Source organism: Pipistrellus hanaki (assembly GCF_964339955.1).
Source record: "Pipistrellus hanaki genome assembly, chromosome: 11".
Classification (NCBI taxonomy): Eukaryota; Metazoa; Chordata; class Mammalia; order Chiroptera; family Vespertilionidae; genus Pipistrellus; species Pipistrellus hanaki.
The window spans coordinates 27,179,831-27,196,253 of record NC_140513.1 but is presented as its reverse complement, the minus strand read 5'-3'; the positions used below and the strand labels follow the sequence as shown (position 1 = coordinate 27,196,253).

At 37.4% G+C, this 16,423-nt stretch overlaps 1 protein-coding gene across 13 annotated transcripts in view; it reads right to left on the bottom strand.

The window, feature by feature from the left end:
* The window catches only part of UBAP2 (ubiquitin associated protein 2), a 73,216-nt gene that overhangs the window by 17,412 nt on the left and 39,381 nt on the right, over window positions 1–16,423 (bottom strand). For 6 of the 13 annotated variants that reach the window (XR_014796234.1, XM_084897959.1, XM_084897966.1 and 3 more), the window contains 7 exons: window positions 15,155–15,217; window positions 10,555–10,610; window positions 8,407–8,474; window positions 5,675–5,861; window positions 2,770–2,983; window positions 1,159–1,433; window positions 402–571 (listed from right to left, as the gene is read on the bottom strand). Coding sequence is in view for 12 of the 13 variants with exons in the window: in XM_084897959.1 (XP_084754085.1) it covers window positions 402–571; window positions 1,159–1,433; window positions 2,770–2,983; window positions 5,675–5,861; window positions 8,407–8,474; window positions 10,555–10,610; window positions 15,155–15,217 (1,033 nt within the window). In the remaining variant the exon portion in view is untranslated. The remainder of the gene's footprint in view (window positions 1–401; window positions 572–1,158; window positions 1,434–2,769; window positions 2,984–5,674; window positions 5,862–8,406; window positions 8,475–10,554; window positions 10,611–15,154; window positions 15,218–16,423) is intronic. The other 7 variants (XM_084897965.1, XM_084897960.1, XM_084897961.1 and 4 more) reach the window with 3 other exon arrangements.

Here is a 16,423-nt window from a genome sequence, read left to right as displayed (position 1 = left end):
GTATATCGGCACAATAAAATAGTATTTGGAAACAAAGGCATTTATGCTTCAGCAAAGATGAACCTGGACAACACTATGTTAAGTGAAAGTCAGTCACAAGTGACCATAAATTTCATGATTCTAGTTATATGAAATGTCCAGAATAGGCAAATCCAGAGACTGATTATTGGTTGCCAGGTATGAGGGGAAGGGGAAATTGGAAGTGACTGCTACTAGGCACAGGGTTTGTTTTTAAGGCGATGGAAGAAAAGTTCTGGGTTAGATACTAGTCAGGGCTGCACAGATCCACTACCACAGAGTGTACTGTCTGCCTCCACAGGTGATTTCTTGGACTCTCTTCTGTTTTACCTTGCAAACAAAAGACTTACTCCAGTCAAAACCAGAGAAGTGGGATTGTGTACCTTAAAGACTTTGAATACAAGCTGATGGGACTCTGGTTACTGTTTTCACTGCTTGCAGCAGATCCAAATTCAGAGAGCGAAGATTCTGATCCAAATTCCAAGGCGCCAAACTGAACATTTAATCCTGTGACATCTGCTGAACCAGGCATTTCCACTGCAGAAGCTGGGATCTGAAAAGGCAAAGCTGCCATGTCGGGAACAGAAGTCATGGAGTCTAAGTCTCAAGGGTCTATCCCAGAGCCAAATGGACACTGGGTTCTCAGGGCATGGCTGGCAGGCCTGAGGAACAAGGCATGAATGGCCAAAAGAAAGGAAAACGGAATAGGCTTTTTTAAAAAGGGACAGAAGGGACAAGAGCAAAGAAAAATTAAAAGCTAATAGGACAATGGTCATTGCTACCAACTGCTTCCTTAGAACAGTAAGGGGCGAGGGTTGTGGTTGTGGATGTGGATGAGTAAAAGAGCAGAATGCCTTAAAGCATTACCTGGTAAAAGACCCACTCATCCTCACTGCAGGGCAGCACAACTAAGCACACAAGACCATCAGTTTCTTTGAGTCAGTCTAGTAATTTGAATTAATATTCTCTGTCTCTCAGTACAAACTCATTCCCTCTAACATTAGCCATTTCCTCATAAAGCAGTAAGCTATGTGCTTGAGAAGCACTACACTCAAGTTTCTGAGACTTGCTAATCCAACACTTAAGCTAAATGTTAAAATACATCCACCTTGGGACTGCAGCTTCACATGGAATACCCACCTTAGGAGCTGGAGGCATCCGCCGCTTAGGGAGTTTGCTGTGTTTAGGCTGTGGTTGGTGGGCAGACACAGAGATATTTTCGACAGTCAGGCTGGGGAGCTGCAAGAGTTTGTTCACAGTGGAGGTGCCGTCTCTGGGTGCTGATTCTCGCAGTTTTACCTGGGAAGGAAAGGACTCCAACCCAGGAGGAGGGACAGTGATTGCCTGAGACTGGTGCTGCTGTCGCTGGCTCAACTGGCTAAGAACTGGGGATGGTTCAGGCTGAGATTTAAAGTCTAGAAGATAGGTAAAGAAGGGGTAAAAGCAAAATTATTTTGGCACATGAGATTAGAATTCCCTCTTCTACCATCACTGGCTTGCAAGATTGGCTCTTGGCTAGTGTCTGAAGAACAGAATGCCAACACTCTAACCAACAAATGTGACTCTGTGCTTTGAATATCTGTACAATGTAGTTTACACTGAACACTTGCTTTCATTCTAGAAATCTGGAAGTTTGGTGTGTACTAGGCAGAGGGTGCCTACATAACCAGCCCCCATCCCTTGATAAAAATCCTGGGCATTGAATTTCTTAACGATTTTCTTTCATAGCTATCACTCCAAACCTGGGAATAATCTCAGGTACTCAGGAAGTGTTTCCATGTCTCTCAATGCCCTAAGCATAAACCAATCCACACAACCAACCCTTTAAAGTAACTCCCTGCTGTTCCTTAATACAGTATGGTATATGTAGATGGGAAATGGTAGCTTAATGTCACAAAACTATGGGAGTAGAATTTAGAAAACCTTCAATTTACAAGCGATACCTTGAATAATAAACCACAGATGGGAAGGCTGAACCAAATCATGATGGAAACATGCAAATGTTAAAATCAGAAAGCAACCCATGAGAAAATGGTTTGGCTCAATGGATAGAGCGTCGGCCTACGGACTGAAAGGTCCCAGGTTCGATTCTGGTCAAGGGCATGTACCGTGTTTGTGGGCACATCCCCATAGGGGGTGTGCAGGAGGCAGCTGATCAATAATTCTCTCTCATTGATGTTTCTAAATCTCTATCCCTCTCTCTTCCTCTCTGTAAAAAGTCAATAAAGAAATATATATACAAAAATTAAAAAAAGAAAGCATCCCAGAGGGTTTGATAAGTTGTTTTCTTATATTTACATGTCTTTACCATGCTTTTGTACATCTCTTCAAGGTATGTGCTACTACAAATAACAACAAATAGTGCTCACTTCAGCAGCACATATACTAATAACGACAAATAAATGCAGGTATTTATTTATACGATACAAAGCTGACTGATTTCATTCAGAAACTTTGCCAAGTTCTACTAAAAAAAAAAAGATTTCTAGGCACTGGCCAGGTAGCTCAATTGGATAGAGCATCAACCCCATACACCAAGGTTGAGGATTTGATCACATACAGGAATCAAAACCAATGAATGCATAAATAAGTGGAACAACAACTGATGTCTCTCTTTCTCAAATAAATCAATTAAAAAAAATTTTTTTTAAAGAAAGAAACATCTCTGGTCAAAACCCACAGTAGTGTTCACAAGTCAACAGCCTCCACTAATGTTCAGGGGTGAAGCAACCACAGAAAATGTATACTTACCAAAATGGCTACGGACTGAGGACTGGGTAGCTGAGGGCTTGAGGTCCCAAGAAGAAGTGGTTGTGGGGGCACTTGTACTATTCTGCTGCAAACTTGGCGTGGCAGTAAACTGGCCCAAACTAGGAGGTTTCAACTGGTCCAAAATCTGGGAGCTGGTGGTGTTTGCCATTTTTGAAGGTGCAAGCTCTCCAAATCCTGAACCAAGGACGGATGACTTTAAAGAGAAAGAAAGCAGAAATCCTAAACAATACAGAATATCTACCCCAGGCTTTACAACATGCCAAGTATTTTCACAAGGATTTTTAAAACTATAATCCAGAACCTGAATAGGCAAGACTCATAAGATTCCACTACATGAAAATATTAGTATGTAACAAGATCTGACTAAATAAATCCAGCAATCCTTCCTGATTCTGGTATAAGATGTTAAAGGACAGGGAAACATATTCCCTGGATTTTAAGAAATTGATTTTAAAAAGTGATGTCACAAATTAACAAACACAATACCTTTTTTTTTTTTTAAACTAAGGAGAAATGCCATGAATTAAATGACAAGCACAAGCTTAAACAAAAACACAGTTTTTCTTAATATGTGGGGCACTAATTATCTTTAATGATTAGAATAGGTCTGCTCAAAAAAGACAAGCCATGAGGTCTACAAGATTAAATGCAGATCACAGCACTTACTTAATTAAAATGTTAGTATTCCAAAATAAGACCAGGAGGTACTGAGTAATAACCTGGACACTGGTAAGTTTATTTCAAGTTGTTTAGTTGACTAGGAACACTAAATATGTCCCACAAGCAAGCATACAACAGACAATGTACTCCTCCCCTATCTATCCTGTCAGGCCAGGTATCAAGATCTTAGAAAAATGAAAATTTAATGACTAGAGAACATAATGACAGATCAACTGCATTTTTACATTATCAAAATCATTCAGTTTCTGAAAAGACAAGTTCTTCGTCAAAAGTAACTTTCAAAAACCACCTAAAAGGTCAAAAACAGAATTTGCATTCTCTCAAGAGGCCAGATCTAGAAAGTTGAAATAAAATTATTTCTGTTACCAATATCCAAAGGCCCAGAGTATCCTAGTTGTTCTAAGGAACAGTTGTGCTAACATTACTTATTACTACTCCAGATTCTTAGCTTATGCTGCCCATTACATATCTCTTTCATTGCTACTAGTCTGCCAAAACCCAGCTCAAGCCCACTTGTTCAATGAAGGCCTCTTTGAATGATGCTTCTACTCTTCATCTTTTCCCTACCTAATCTCTATTCTACATCAGCTAATTTTTATCACTTTGTGTGCTTTACAACAAAAGAAACCACTGTATCAATAACTAGAGCTACCAAAGGATTTCTCAACTCCACCTACACATTTCAATCGACTTTAAAACTCTGTTGATTTTGAGTAGACTCTGGCATTATTTTATTATGCTCACTATTACTGTCGTTATTTATTGAAGTTCCCCATTGATTATAAAAGTACAGTAGGGTTGAGAACCACTGCTCTCATACATTACAAAAACAATTCTTACCAGTTTCTCAAGGTGTTTTTCATGACAAAAAACCATAGGTCACTAAAAAAAAAAACAACACTCATGTCCTACCTATGCTCTCATTGGCCTAAGACTCCAGGAAGTCAAGGGCATGACGTCAATATGCCAAAAGCAGATGGAAAGGCAGAGGAGGAAAGGGCATGATGGTTCAATAAAAAATGAATGGTAGGTACCATCAGGCCTTCTCAAAACAAAGAGAGCACTATGGCTTAGGCTGTCCCACTTCAAGCACTGATGCCCTTTCATGCACAATCACCCATGACAGTAAAAATATAAAATATGTCCCAAGCCAGATATACTTGACATGAGATGACTATGCAGAATAGAAGATTGCAATAAAAAGTTTGTATACTCACTTCTACATTTTATTAGGGTATAGCAAATGATTTTGAGTCAAGTAAGAGGAAGAAATTATATCATAAGAAATTCTGTTTTTCAACTGTAAATTTCAAGTGAAATATAGTAAAAATGAACCAAAATAATTATTAGTGAAAGCTGAGATCTATGTTTATGGTCCTTCAACCTCCCGTCTGCCAACTCACAATTACCTATGGTTAGACAGAGACTTCACTCTCCCAGGCTGCAGCTACATTCTTGTACATCCTATGCTCTGAGCCAGTGGTCGTCAACCGGTGGTCGGCAGACCACTGGTGGTCCGTGAGGTCCGAAAGGTTGGCGATCGTTGCCCCAAGCTTCTCTACTTGCATCAGCCTATCTCCACATCCTTCACTAACAATCCCTTAAGTTCTTTCTGATAGGAGCTTAATTCTCATGGGAAGTCAGAATCATATATGCAGGAGAAGATGACACTGTTTCAGTGAAAGCACTCTCAAATTATAAGGGTCTCTACTACATAGTGCAGCCTTTTAAGAAAAAGTACACCACGTTTATGGTATAGCAAAACAAAAATTAAAAAAATATATAAGTTCCTAGGGAGATGTGGACAGAACTGTGTTCACATAATTTCAGTAAGCAAATACTGGCAAACATCTGCATTTAAGAAAATTGGAAAACGACAATTTTCACAGCTTAAGTCTAGAAATAGACTTTGAAACAAAATCCAAGAAAAATCATTAATAAGGATGCCTGAGTGAATATGATGAAAAACATTTTCACTTAAAAAAAAAAAAAAAAAAAAAGTATTTTTATCTTTGCCCAGAAAACTCAGAGTAGTTGAATTCCACATGGAAGCATCAGATATGTGCTTGGAAACGAACACATCATTGTTTTCCGGACAGAAATTTACTGCATAACTTTCTATATTTAGAAAGCAGTTATAAGGCATGTGTCATTCTAGCACAAGTATTCCTTAAGATCCCAGACTGAAATAAAAGTGAGTTACCAGACTCTGAGGAGAATAGGAGTTAGCAGTGGGGCTGCCAGTCCCTGGTGCCATCTGATTGCTGTGCTGAGAATTTGTGAAGACGAGGGCCTGGCCAAAGCCCTGCTGTTGGGAAGTTTCAAAGGAGCTGACTTCTGAGGCTTGATTGGGAGGAGCAGGCTTCTGGAGCAAGGCTACCAGATCGACGCTAAGCAGACAAAAAGCAAAAGAGCACAAGTCATAAACAAATCTTACCAGCAAATGAATTTGATAAGTGAATCAGTAAAAAGTAAATTCATGCCAAAAATTACTCAAGTAAGAAAAACCCTGAAGCCACAGAGACCGAAGCAGGGCTTCGCAGAGAAGAAAAACGAAAAGGTGCACTGAGATTATTTCCACAGAAATGCAACAGTGACGACTTATTTGAAAATCTAGAGAAATGAGCAAACTGAAAGAATTTTTTAAGTTTGGCTCGTTTCCTTTAGGATATCTTGCTCCTTTTATTACTTGGAAAGTGAGTTCACATTTTGGGGGAATGAGGAACATAGCTATAGTAGCCTAGTTAAGCAGTTTCATATTTATCATAAATGTTCCTGTAAGTTTTGCATTCTTTCCAATAATATATTTAATTTGTATAAATCTCATATAATTTCTCTCTTAAATATTTAAGAAAGAATGCACAATATGTTCACAAATACTCTGTTTACTACAACTCTTGTGATGGCCCCAGAAAGACATATATCCAATTTCAAAACTATGGCCTAAAAACCTGAAAGCATGAGGAAGAAATTACCTTTCTGATACACACACTACCACCTTACATGTGAGCAACGAACTCTCTTCCGCAGGACTTGGAAGGTACACGGGATTACCTATCATAATTTGCTCCATTAAACCCTTTCCAAGGCCAGTTGCCAGTCAGTTCTTCTGACACTTTCACCATGCCAGTGAAACAGATTCTGAGAGGTGAAATAATTCAAGACTCAGCGCTAACACAAAACAGAGTTCTTGGGCCAGAGTTTCTCTACCTATGCACTATCACGCAGACTTCCCAATAACCAGGTTGAAGTCGCAGACTAGTATTTTGGATTCCAACATAATGTTCTGGCTTATGGAATACGTCAAGGATAGAAACGCAGGGTAATTATATTACATATGAGCCATCCACCAAAAAAAGGTTGTATTATTATAAAAAAAAAGAGAGCAAGTTCTATTCCAAGAGATTGATGAAATATATGCATGAAAAATACAGCACTGCTCTGACTGGTATGTTCAATGGTTAGTGCCATCCACCTAACCCCTAACCCCATCCCTACACCAAAAGGTGAAGGGGTCAATTCCTGGTCAAGTGCACATATCTGGGTTGCAGGTTTACTTCCCAGCCCAGCTGGAACAATCAATGTGTCTCTCCCACATCCATGTTTCTTTCTCTAATTTCCACACATAACCCATCCCTCCCTTCCACTCTGAAAAGCAATGAAAAAAATAACCTTGCCCTAGCAGGTTTGGCTCAGTGGTGCATGTGGGAGGCAACCAATTGATGGCTCTCTCTCTCAAGTATGGTTTTTTCTTTCAGTCTCTCCTCTTTCCATTCACTCTCTCTAAAAATCGATAGAAAAAATATCATTAGGTGAGGATTAACAAAACAAAACAAACGACAACACTATCTTCTGAAAAATAAGCATGAAAGAGTCCACTTCATATTTTTTAAAAGATGAAAATTATCCTATAAAATTCATTGTGCAATAAATACAATAAAGAAATTCTGAGCAATTCACAAAGCATTATATTGCTAGACATAACCTTTAATCGTCTTTATTTCCCTGCAAAAGTCTTATAACCATCTCATTTAGCACAAGACTAAGCATCTTAAGATTAAAATTGCCTTTAATTCTCAGATATCATACATATCAAGGCCTTCATTCTTCTAGATTACTGCATTTTCAAACTATAATTTAAAAAAATTTAGAGCTATTGTGAAAACTAGGATGTATATAAATGGTTTTCAATAATTCAATTCTGTACACATACTAACAACATTTCTATTACCCCAAAATTCCTTCCTTTTCTGTAATCTCTAGGCTATTGGATTAATACTAGCAGAGCCCTCCTTAGCCGGTTCCTCAGTGGTTAGAGCTAGGCCAGGGACGGAAGGGTGGCAGGTTCAATTGTATCTAGTTAAGGGCACATACCTTGGTTGCAGGCTCAATCCCTGCCCCGAGTTGGGGCGTGTGTGGGAGGCAACCAATCAATATGTCTCTCTCACATTGATGTTTCTCACTCTCTCTGTCTCTCCCCCTCCTTCCACTCTCTGAAAAAAATATCCTCGAGTGAGGATTAACAAAAAACGTAAAAACTAGAACTCATAAAAAATGAGACTGAGATCTAAATAAATGATATTATATGAAGAAACCAAAGGATATTTTGTATTAAGTTCATCTGTCAAAACACATGTTTACAAAAGTAAAAAAGAATCATTACATAGGTTTAACATAATCTGTCACAAATGATAACAAATCACTAACATAACTGCTATTTTAATTCATCAGTGGATATAATAATTAGGAAATGATGGAGGCTCTGTCAGGTCACCAGGTAGGTTTGGGATCAAAGAAAGTCTTAGATTGAAAAGGAAAAAACAAAGAGATTCAAGAAAAGGTAAAAATAATCAATACAGATCCAAGAATCAAGATGGTTTTCCTGAGACCAGAAATTTCAATTACAACAAACAAAAGATGTCAAAAAGTATTTACCTCTTCCCAGGTGTGACATGATTCTCTTGTGGAACAGATGAGGCAGTGAAGACCTTTGTTTCAGAAAGCTGTTTGAAAGGGATTAAGAAATCTCTTAATCTTATTTTATCTATATATCTATATATATATATAAAAACCTAAGTGACATGATGCACTCTGATCACCATTACTTTATATCATCTTAGAAAATTTTCAGGGTTTTTTTTTTTTATAACTCCTGAGGGAAAGAAGACAGCCAACTTCTCTATGCTAATTCTTTTCACTAATTATAAATTATACTGAGATACTATATGGTCCATACAGCAGAATATTAAGATCTCTGTATGTGTGAACATCTGAACTGCTTGTTACCTGACCTTCATTATAAAACGTCATCTGATTCACAGAAAAACTCTTAAGTTCGGCAGGACAATTATTATGATACTCATTATAGTGATGAAAACTGGAGGCTTGAAAAAAAGAAAGAAAACAGGAGGCTCAGCAAGGAAAGATGCCTCAACAGGTCAACCCAGCTAGGTGTGAATACACTCCTTTTGCCTTCTAACCCCCTGATGATTTTCAAACTTGCCTATAACCCAGACAAAGGCAAAGGGATATAAAGCTTAAGGCCAAGGAACATGTTTTTGTTTTGTTTTTTTCTTTCTCCCAAAAAATTCTAGTAATACAAAAACATTTAAAAGTAGGATACCTGCTGAAACCGGTTTGGCTCAATGGATAGAGCGTTGGCTTGGGAACTGAAGGGTCCCGGGTTCGATTCCGGTCAAGGGCATGTACCTTGGTTGTGGGCATATCCCCAGTAGGGGGTGTGCAAGAGGCAGCTGATCGATGACTCTCTCTCATCGATGTTTCTACCTCTCTATTTCTCTCCCTTCCTCTCTATACAAAATCAATAAAATATATTTTAAAAAATAAAAAATAAATAAAAGTAGGATACCTTTGTTTGAAATAAGCCCTCTGACTTTCTCTTATTCTGGTATCCTTTCCTCCACTGATTCAAATAACCACCCATCTAGTTCAAGGACTTATGGTTAACATGTAGCAGAAATGAAACTATTTCCTAGCCCAGCAGCAGGCTCAGTGGTTGAGCATCAACCTATGAACCAGGTCACGATTTGATTCCTGATTCTCTCATCATTAATGTTTCTTTCTTCCTCCCTCTCTGAAATCAATAAAAATGTATTTTTTTTAAAAAAAAAGAAAGATAATATATCCTAAATCTACTAAATTCCAATCAAATGAGCATATCTATTCTCCTCCTTCCTCATGCCTAACTACTAGCTCACTCCCTAACAAGCTAAAAATAATACTGTTTAAAAAAGAATAAATGGCTTGATGTTAAATGAAAATGTCATTTACATACTTGTGAATACAAACTGGATCAGAGGGAAAAAATGTAATCGTAAAAAATAAACAAAAATAACCCCTCAAAATCTGGATCCATTTATGTGATTTTAAAGCTCAATATTCAACAACCCCTTTATTCTCTCCCTACCAATGTGTGCTGTAACTATCATGTACATACATCTGTTCTGGACCTTGAGAGTTGAACAGAAAAATGGTATAAAATATGGTATAGAGCTAGTTCAGTTACTTATTCTTTTTCGAGTTAAATTTTTTTACCCAAGAATATCTTATGCTGAGTCTAGAAACTTAGAGATGAACACTACCCAGAAGCCAGTATAGTGTACTCAAAAATATCTGGAATAAATGAATACCCAAAACAGAGCCAGTCTAGTTGAAAGGGAAAGAAGTTAGGCCTGGGACCAGATGACTTATTCAGAGTAATTTCAACTGTGACCCAAACATAGACTCTCTCCTTTTATTAAAAGCGTTATAAAGAGTAATTAATAGTTCACAGGCCAGGGCAATAGCATCAATTTGTTATCAGGTCAGAAGAAAAAAGATAAGCTAAAAAATGACTTCAGTCATATTTAACACATGGGAATTTTTAAGTGGACAATTTAAGCCAAGTTCCTTAAAAATCTCAAAACACCAAACTCCTTCCATCTGCTAAAAATACAACAATGACAACAAAAACATGGCAACTACAGAACAACCAGCCATAAGATGGCACAAGCTTTCCTCGAATACACATACTCTGCCAGAAACCAGAAGAAAGATGGGTCTGATCTGGTACTAAACACTTACATCTTCAGTCCAGTCTTCCGTTGTCCACTCTTCCACAGAATTCTTCCAGGCCCCTGTTGACAACAATCACAGCTTATACCACCAAGTCAAACATTGTCTTATTCCAAATGATTATCTATTGTATACTACACAAGATACATTGTGTATCTCATTAGCAATTTAGTCTACAATCCAAGAACTATGAGGCTCTTAATCTACTCTCCATAAAATTTATCATTTTTCCAATGCAATTTAGCTAGATATTATCCACATAAACTCAAAGCAATGTCTAAAATTGATTCTGCTTCAGTATAGATGATATCCAGGCAATTCTGCCATGAGTAAGAAAGTATGGGCACAACACAAATATACACATTAAACAATGACATCATCCCTTATAAATAAAATTAAACACAAAACAAAATTCAATAAAGGCAGGTCTGCCTTGGACCCTTCCAGGTGGACTACTGAATTATTATATTTACAGAAGCATCCTTTTCATAAGGTATTAGTTCCACTGTATGGTTTCCTAACTGGTCTTCAGCAAAGCTGAACATTAGTCCTGCTCATATAAAGTATGATGCTATAACTCCTGAAGAGCAGATACAGAGGATATGCTCAAACAGTTCTTAAAGAATAAACATCTATACAACAATTAAGTGATTTAAAGAAAAGTATTATTATTCAAATATTCAAATATAGAGATCCTGTGTAAATAAGTATAGGCCCACTATTTTAAAGCATACACGCAAACACACCAGAGAAAATGGTTTGAAAAGAAAATATAGCAAAATATTAAGTGTAACCACTCTCAAAACGTGCGTTTGTGAATGTTATCAGTCTCTTCAATGGGAAGAAATGAGCATCCGACCTCCCATCAGGTTTGTTTGTGGAAAGAGAAAAAAAGTAGGAGCACATTCTTGAGAAAAAAGGCAGATGAATAGATCTAATTTCCTGGGAATCATGTCAATAACCTAATAATCAACCACTTCGTAAATAAACTGATGGTGTTACCTAGGAAGATAGTCCTTTTTAGAATGCTTTCCACATGATGTCCCTAATTTAAAACGTGTTCTAGGACCTGGTCATTGTGCTCAGCAATTGTCTACCCAGGGAGGGGCGTACAGGAGGCAGCCAAAGGATGATGTTTCTTTCTCATCGATGTTTCTCTCTATCCCTATCCCTTCTACCTTTTCTCTAAAAATCAATAAAAACCATGTTAAAGACATAAATAAAAAACAAAACTGGTTACAGCAAACAAATGTAGAATCTATGGATTTATGGGGCATGGATCCTGGTATGGATCACCTAAGATATGCTACTATGTGGGTATAAGAGAGACATGTTTCAAACTTGCACGTGTGGAGGGTGGTTGGCACCCCAAATCCTTGTGCTGTTCAAGAGTCACAGTAATAGTAATGCTAGATATCTGATCCTTTGTATTGGCTCACTTGTCATATCTTTAAATGGTTTCCATAATTTCTTCAGAAATGCCATAAATATTTATAACATTTATTTGAATTAAAATATTTTCTTAATCAAAGGTAGAAAGAATTAATAGTGGAAAAAAACACAAAATGAAATTTTAGTCCCTATTGGAAATGAGTACTGGAATCTAATCTCTAGGCCCCTGCACAGGCCTCCTTAGCACACTGTACACAAAGCTAAATGAATCTAAGGCCTGCCATTCACCTACCCTTCACTCGTCTTCCTTCTACACTGTGACTTTCTTCCAAGTACTACTACATAATCTCCAGTCTTTAAAAAAAAAAAAATATATATATATATATATATATATATATATATATATATATATATATATTATTGATTTTTTTTTTTTTTTAACAGAGAGGAAGGGAGAGGGATAGTTAGAAACATCGATGGGAGAGAAACACCGATCAGCTGCCTCCTGCACACTCCCTACAGGTATGTGCCCGCAAGCAAGGTACATGCCCTTGACTGGAATCAAACCTGGGATCCTTGAGTCTGCAGGCCGAGGCTCTATCCACTGAGCAAAACCGGCCAGGGCCGAAATCTCCAGTCTTTTAATGTATTTCCTTCCAGACTTTTCACCAAGTATATATATAGTTTGTTTGTTTTTAATTTTATTCATTTTTTACAGAGAGGAAGGGAGAAGAGAATTAGAATCATTGATGAAAGAGAAACATCAATCAGCTGCCTCCTGCATACCTCCTACTAGGGATCAACCAAGGTACATGCCCTTGACCAGAATCGAACTTGGGATCCTTGAGTCCAAAGGCCGACGCTCTATCCACTGAGCCAAACCGGTTAGGGCTAGTATATGTACAGTTTTAAAAGCTCACAACTGGACTAATTTCAAAGATGGCCAGTACACAGTGTTCTTGGCTCCACCTCCATCCAACCTACCCTATGGTCATGTTGTCAAATTCATCACAGAAGATAGTACTTTAAAGACTGTGAAATTTCTACAAAAAGCTGAAGTTTAATCTAAGGAGTTTTAGAAACACTCTAAGCAAGAAATGGCAAACAATTTCAAAGCCTCAAAAATAATTCCTAAAACTTTCACTTTTAAACAATCTAAAATTATAATAGGAAACCATTTATGGTGGAATTTTCCTTAGGACTCCTTCATCATCAATCACCAATGAAACAATACTGGGTTAAAAGATTACAGATTAAGTATTATTCTAGGTCGGCGGTTACCAACAGGTGGTCTGTGGCTCAATAGTGGCCCATGAGGTCCGAAAGGTTGGCAACCATTGTTCTAGGTACCAAAATCATATCTCATAGGAAAGATAATTAAAAGTTTTATGAGTGAGAAATGTAGCCTATTACTGAATAATGATAAATCACATGAATTTGATTAATACACTGGAAATATGGAATACAAAGATGTTAATGAATGCTAGACTGGTAAGAGAAAGCTTATGGGGTTAGATGAAGCACAGCAAAAAACTTGAAAGCTAGAAAATATATGGCTGGTTTGGCTCAGTGGATACAGTCGGTCTACAGACTCAAGAGCCCCAGGTTCAATCCCAATCAAGGGCATATGCCCGGGTTGTGTGCTCAGTCCCTAGTGGGGACATGCAGAAGGCAGCTGATCAATGATTCCATCTCATCATTGATGTTTCTCTTTCTTTCTTTCTCTTCCTCTCTGAAATCAATAAAAATGTTTTTTTTAAAAAGAAAAACAATATATGAACAGACAGATATATAAAGAAGAGACAGTCCAGAGGAGAGAAATAATGAGGCATTACAAAAACTATACATAAAATGTTAACAAACATCCTAAAGTTTAAAACATACTTGCTTTATTAAAAAAGTTCAGTTGTGGTAAAATATTTGTAACATAAGCTGAAACCGGGTTTGGCTTGGGGACTGAAGGGTCCCGGGTTCAATTCCGGTCAAGGGCATGTACCTTGGTTGCGGGCATATCCCAGTACGGGTTGTGCAAGAGGCAGCTGGTTGATGATTCTCTCTTATCGATGTTTCTAACTATCTCTCTCCCTTCCTCTCTGTACAAAATAAATAAAATAAAATAAAATATTTGTAACATAAAACTTACTATCTTAGTAATTTTTTACGTGTATGAAAACTAAAATACAAATTTAGACATGCAGAATAGGTTGATAACTGAGTACATTAAAAGGAAGCAGAAGACAACATAATGTACACATATGTTGCATTGTAAGAAGCAATGCAACACGGTAAAGTGATATGGCAGATAAGAGGAGAAAGCCACAAAAGAAGCCAGGCACAGCCGAAACCGGTTTGGCTATGGGAGAACGTCGGTCTGTGGACTGAAAGGTCCCAGGTTCAATTCCGGTCAGGGGCATGTACATAGGTTGCGGGCACATCCCCAGTAGGGGGTGTACAAGAGGCAGCTGGTTGATGTTTCTCTCTCATCGACGTTTTTAGCTCTCTATCCTCTCTCCTCCTCTCTGTAAAAAATCAATAAAATATATTAAAAAAAACACACAAAAACCAGCAAGAAACGGCTTTCGTTGTTCTACTGAGGCCAGATGTGTTCCTGGGCACTTAGCATTGGAATATAACTGGGTGTAGATTGGTGAACATGCTCTTGCTTTAAAAAAAAAAAAAAAAAAAAAAAAAAAAAAAAAGGCCAGGCACAAGTTGTTGCAGTAACCCACCCCAAATACATAGACTATAAAAACTACTAGACCTCAGAAGAATACAGTCAGGTCCAACCTTATTCTGAAATATTAAAATCTTACAGTAAGAGCTTGGTTCCCATTACAGGCTTATAGACCTATACGTCAAATATAACTGAAAATGTCAATGATGTTAATTTATTTTCAGTTTAAGACAATAAATCTGACATGTATGTTTTATGTTTGCTTTAACTTTGATGTTGGTCCTTTATTAAAAGCACATATAAGCTAGCCATGTAGGAGAAAGGAAAACGATGATACAAAAAATCTGTGTTGCCTTGAAGGCCAATCTGAAAAACTTCCATAATCAAAAGCTGGTAATTATTTTATCAAGTAGTTGTAAAAATATAAATTATAAATACTTATCTGATATATTCTATTGGTTAATCTTGATTAAAAAAAAAAGATACTGTAAGCATTTTATAAAATTCTTAACTAAGAGAAATTTTTAAATAAAATATTCATACCTTTGTGTCCGTAAGAATTGTTTGGCAGATCCTGAGCTACCTTTTGAGCATTTGATGCCAGTTCTGCAGATCAATGTAAAATGGGAGGTTTTAACAGATCAAAACAATTAAGAGTCAGTAAATTAAACAGAGAAAAGAAAGCATCAGAGCTCACTATACTATATAACGTACTCCAAGGAGAGGAAAATTTACTGTAATCCGTCCTGTGACAGACAACTGTGATTCAAGCAGGAGTCTTATTAGCCAGATGGCCCTTGAACATTCAACTTGCATCTGCTACCCCTTTTTTACTCCTAGGTTCACCAGGCTCCTTTCCCACTCGTCAAAGAAAGGATTCCACACTATGTAAAAGGTACACTGATTTTAGTAAATATTTTGACTATCCTTCAGTCTTTCTACTTTGGCTAAATGTTAATGAGACTCTAAGGAATAGATTTGATTTTAATACTGTGAGTATATACTATCAAGAGTCATGTTTCACCCTAGCCCCAATGGTCGGCAAACTCATTAGTCAACAGAGTCAAATATCAACACTACAACGATTGAAATTTCTTTAGAGAACCGAAAACTGACTTCTGCGCATGGGCCACGAAGTTTCAATCCTGCGCCCACACGTGGTATTTTGTGGAAGAGCCAAACTCAAGGGGCCAAAGAGCCCACCCTGCACATACATCATCATATTTACACCTAAATATTTCATATTTCTGTACTACTATAAATGGTATTAGGTTTTTCTCTCTTTTATTCCAATTTGTAATTGTTCATTAATAGCACAGAAAAACTGTCTTTATTTTATATAACTACATGTATTTGCTGGAATTCACTTATTCTTCTTAAAAGGGTAATATATACACTTCCATAAACCTCATTTTTTAAAATAGTGAGGTCAATTTTCTTTTTTAAAAAGTGAATTTAGAGAAAAGAAGAGAGAGAGAAAGGGGCGGGGGGGAGAAAGAGAAACATCGATGTAAGAGAGAAACATTGATCAGTTGCCTCTCATACATGCCCTGACCAGGTATAGAATTTGCAACCTTTTTATGTGCCCTGAACGAGAATCAAACCTATCACCTTTAGATGTATACAAGGATGTCCCAACCAAGTGAGCTATACCAGTCAGGGCCGCTGGTTTTGTTTTGTTTTGTTTTTTTAATCCTCACCAGAGACTATGTTTTTATTGATTTAAGGGGGGGGGGGGGGCTGGAGAGATAGAGAAACATTGCTGTGAGAGAGAAACATCAATCAGTTGCCTCTCCTACCGGCCCTGACTGG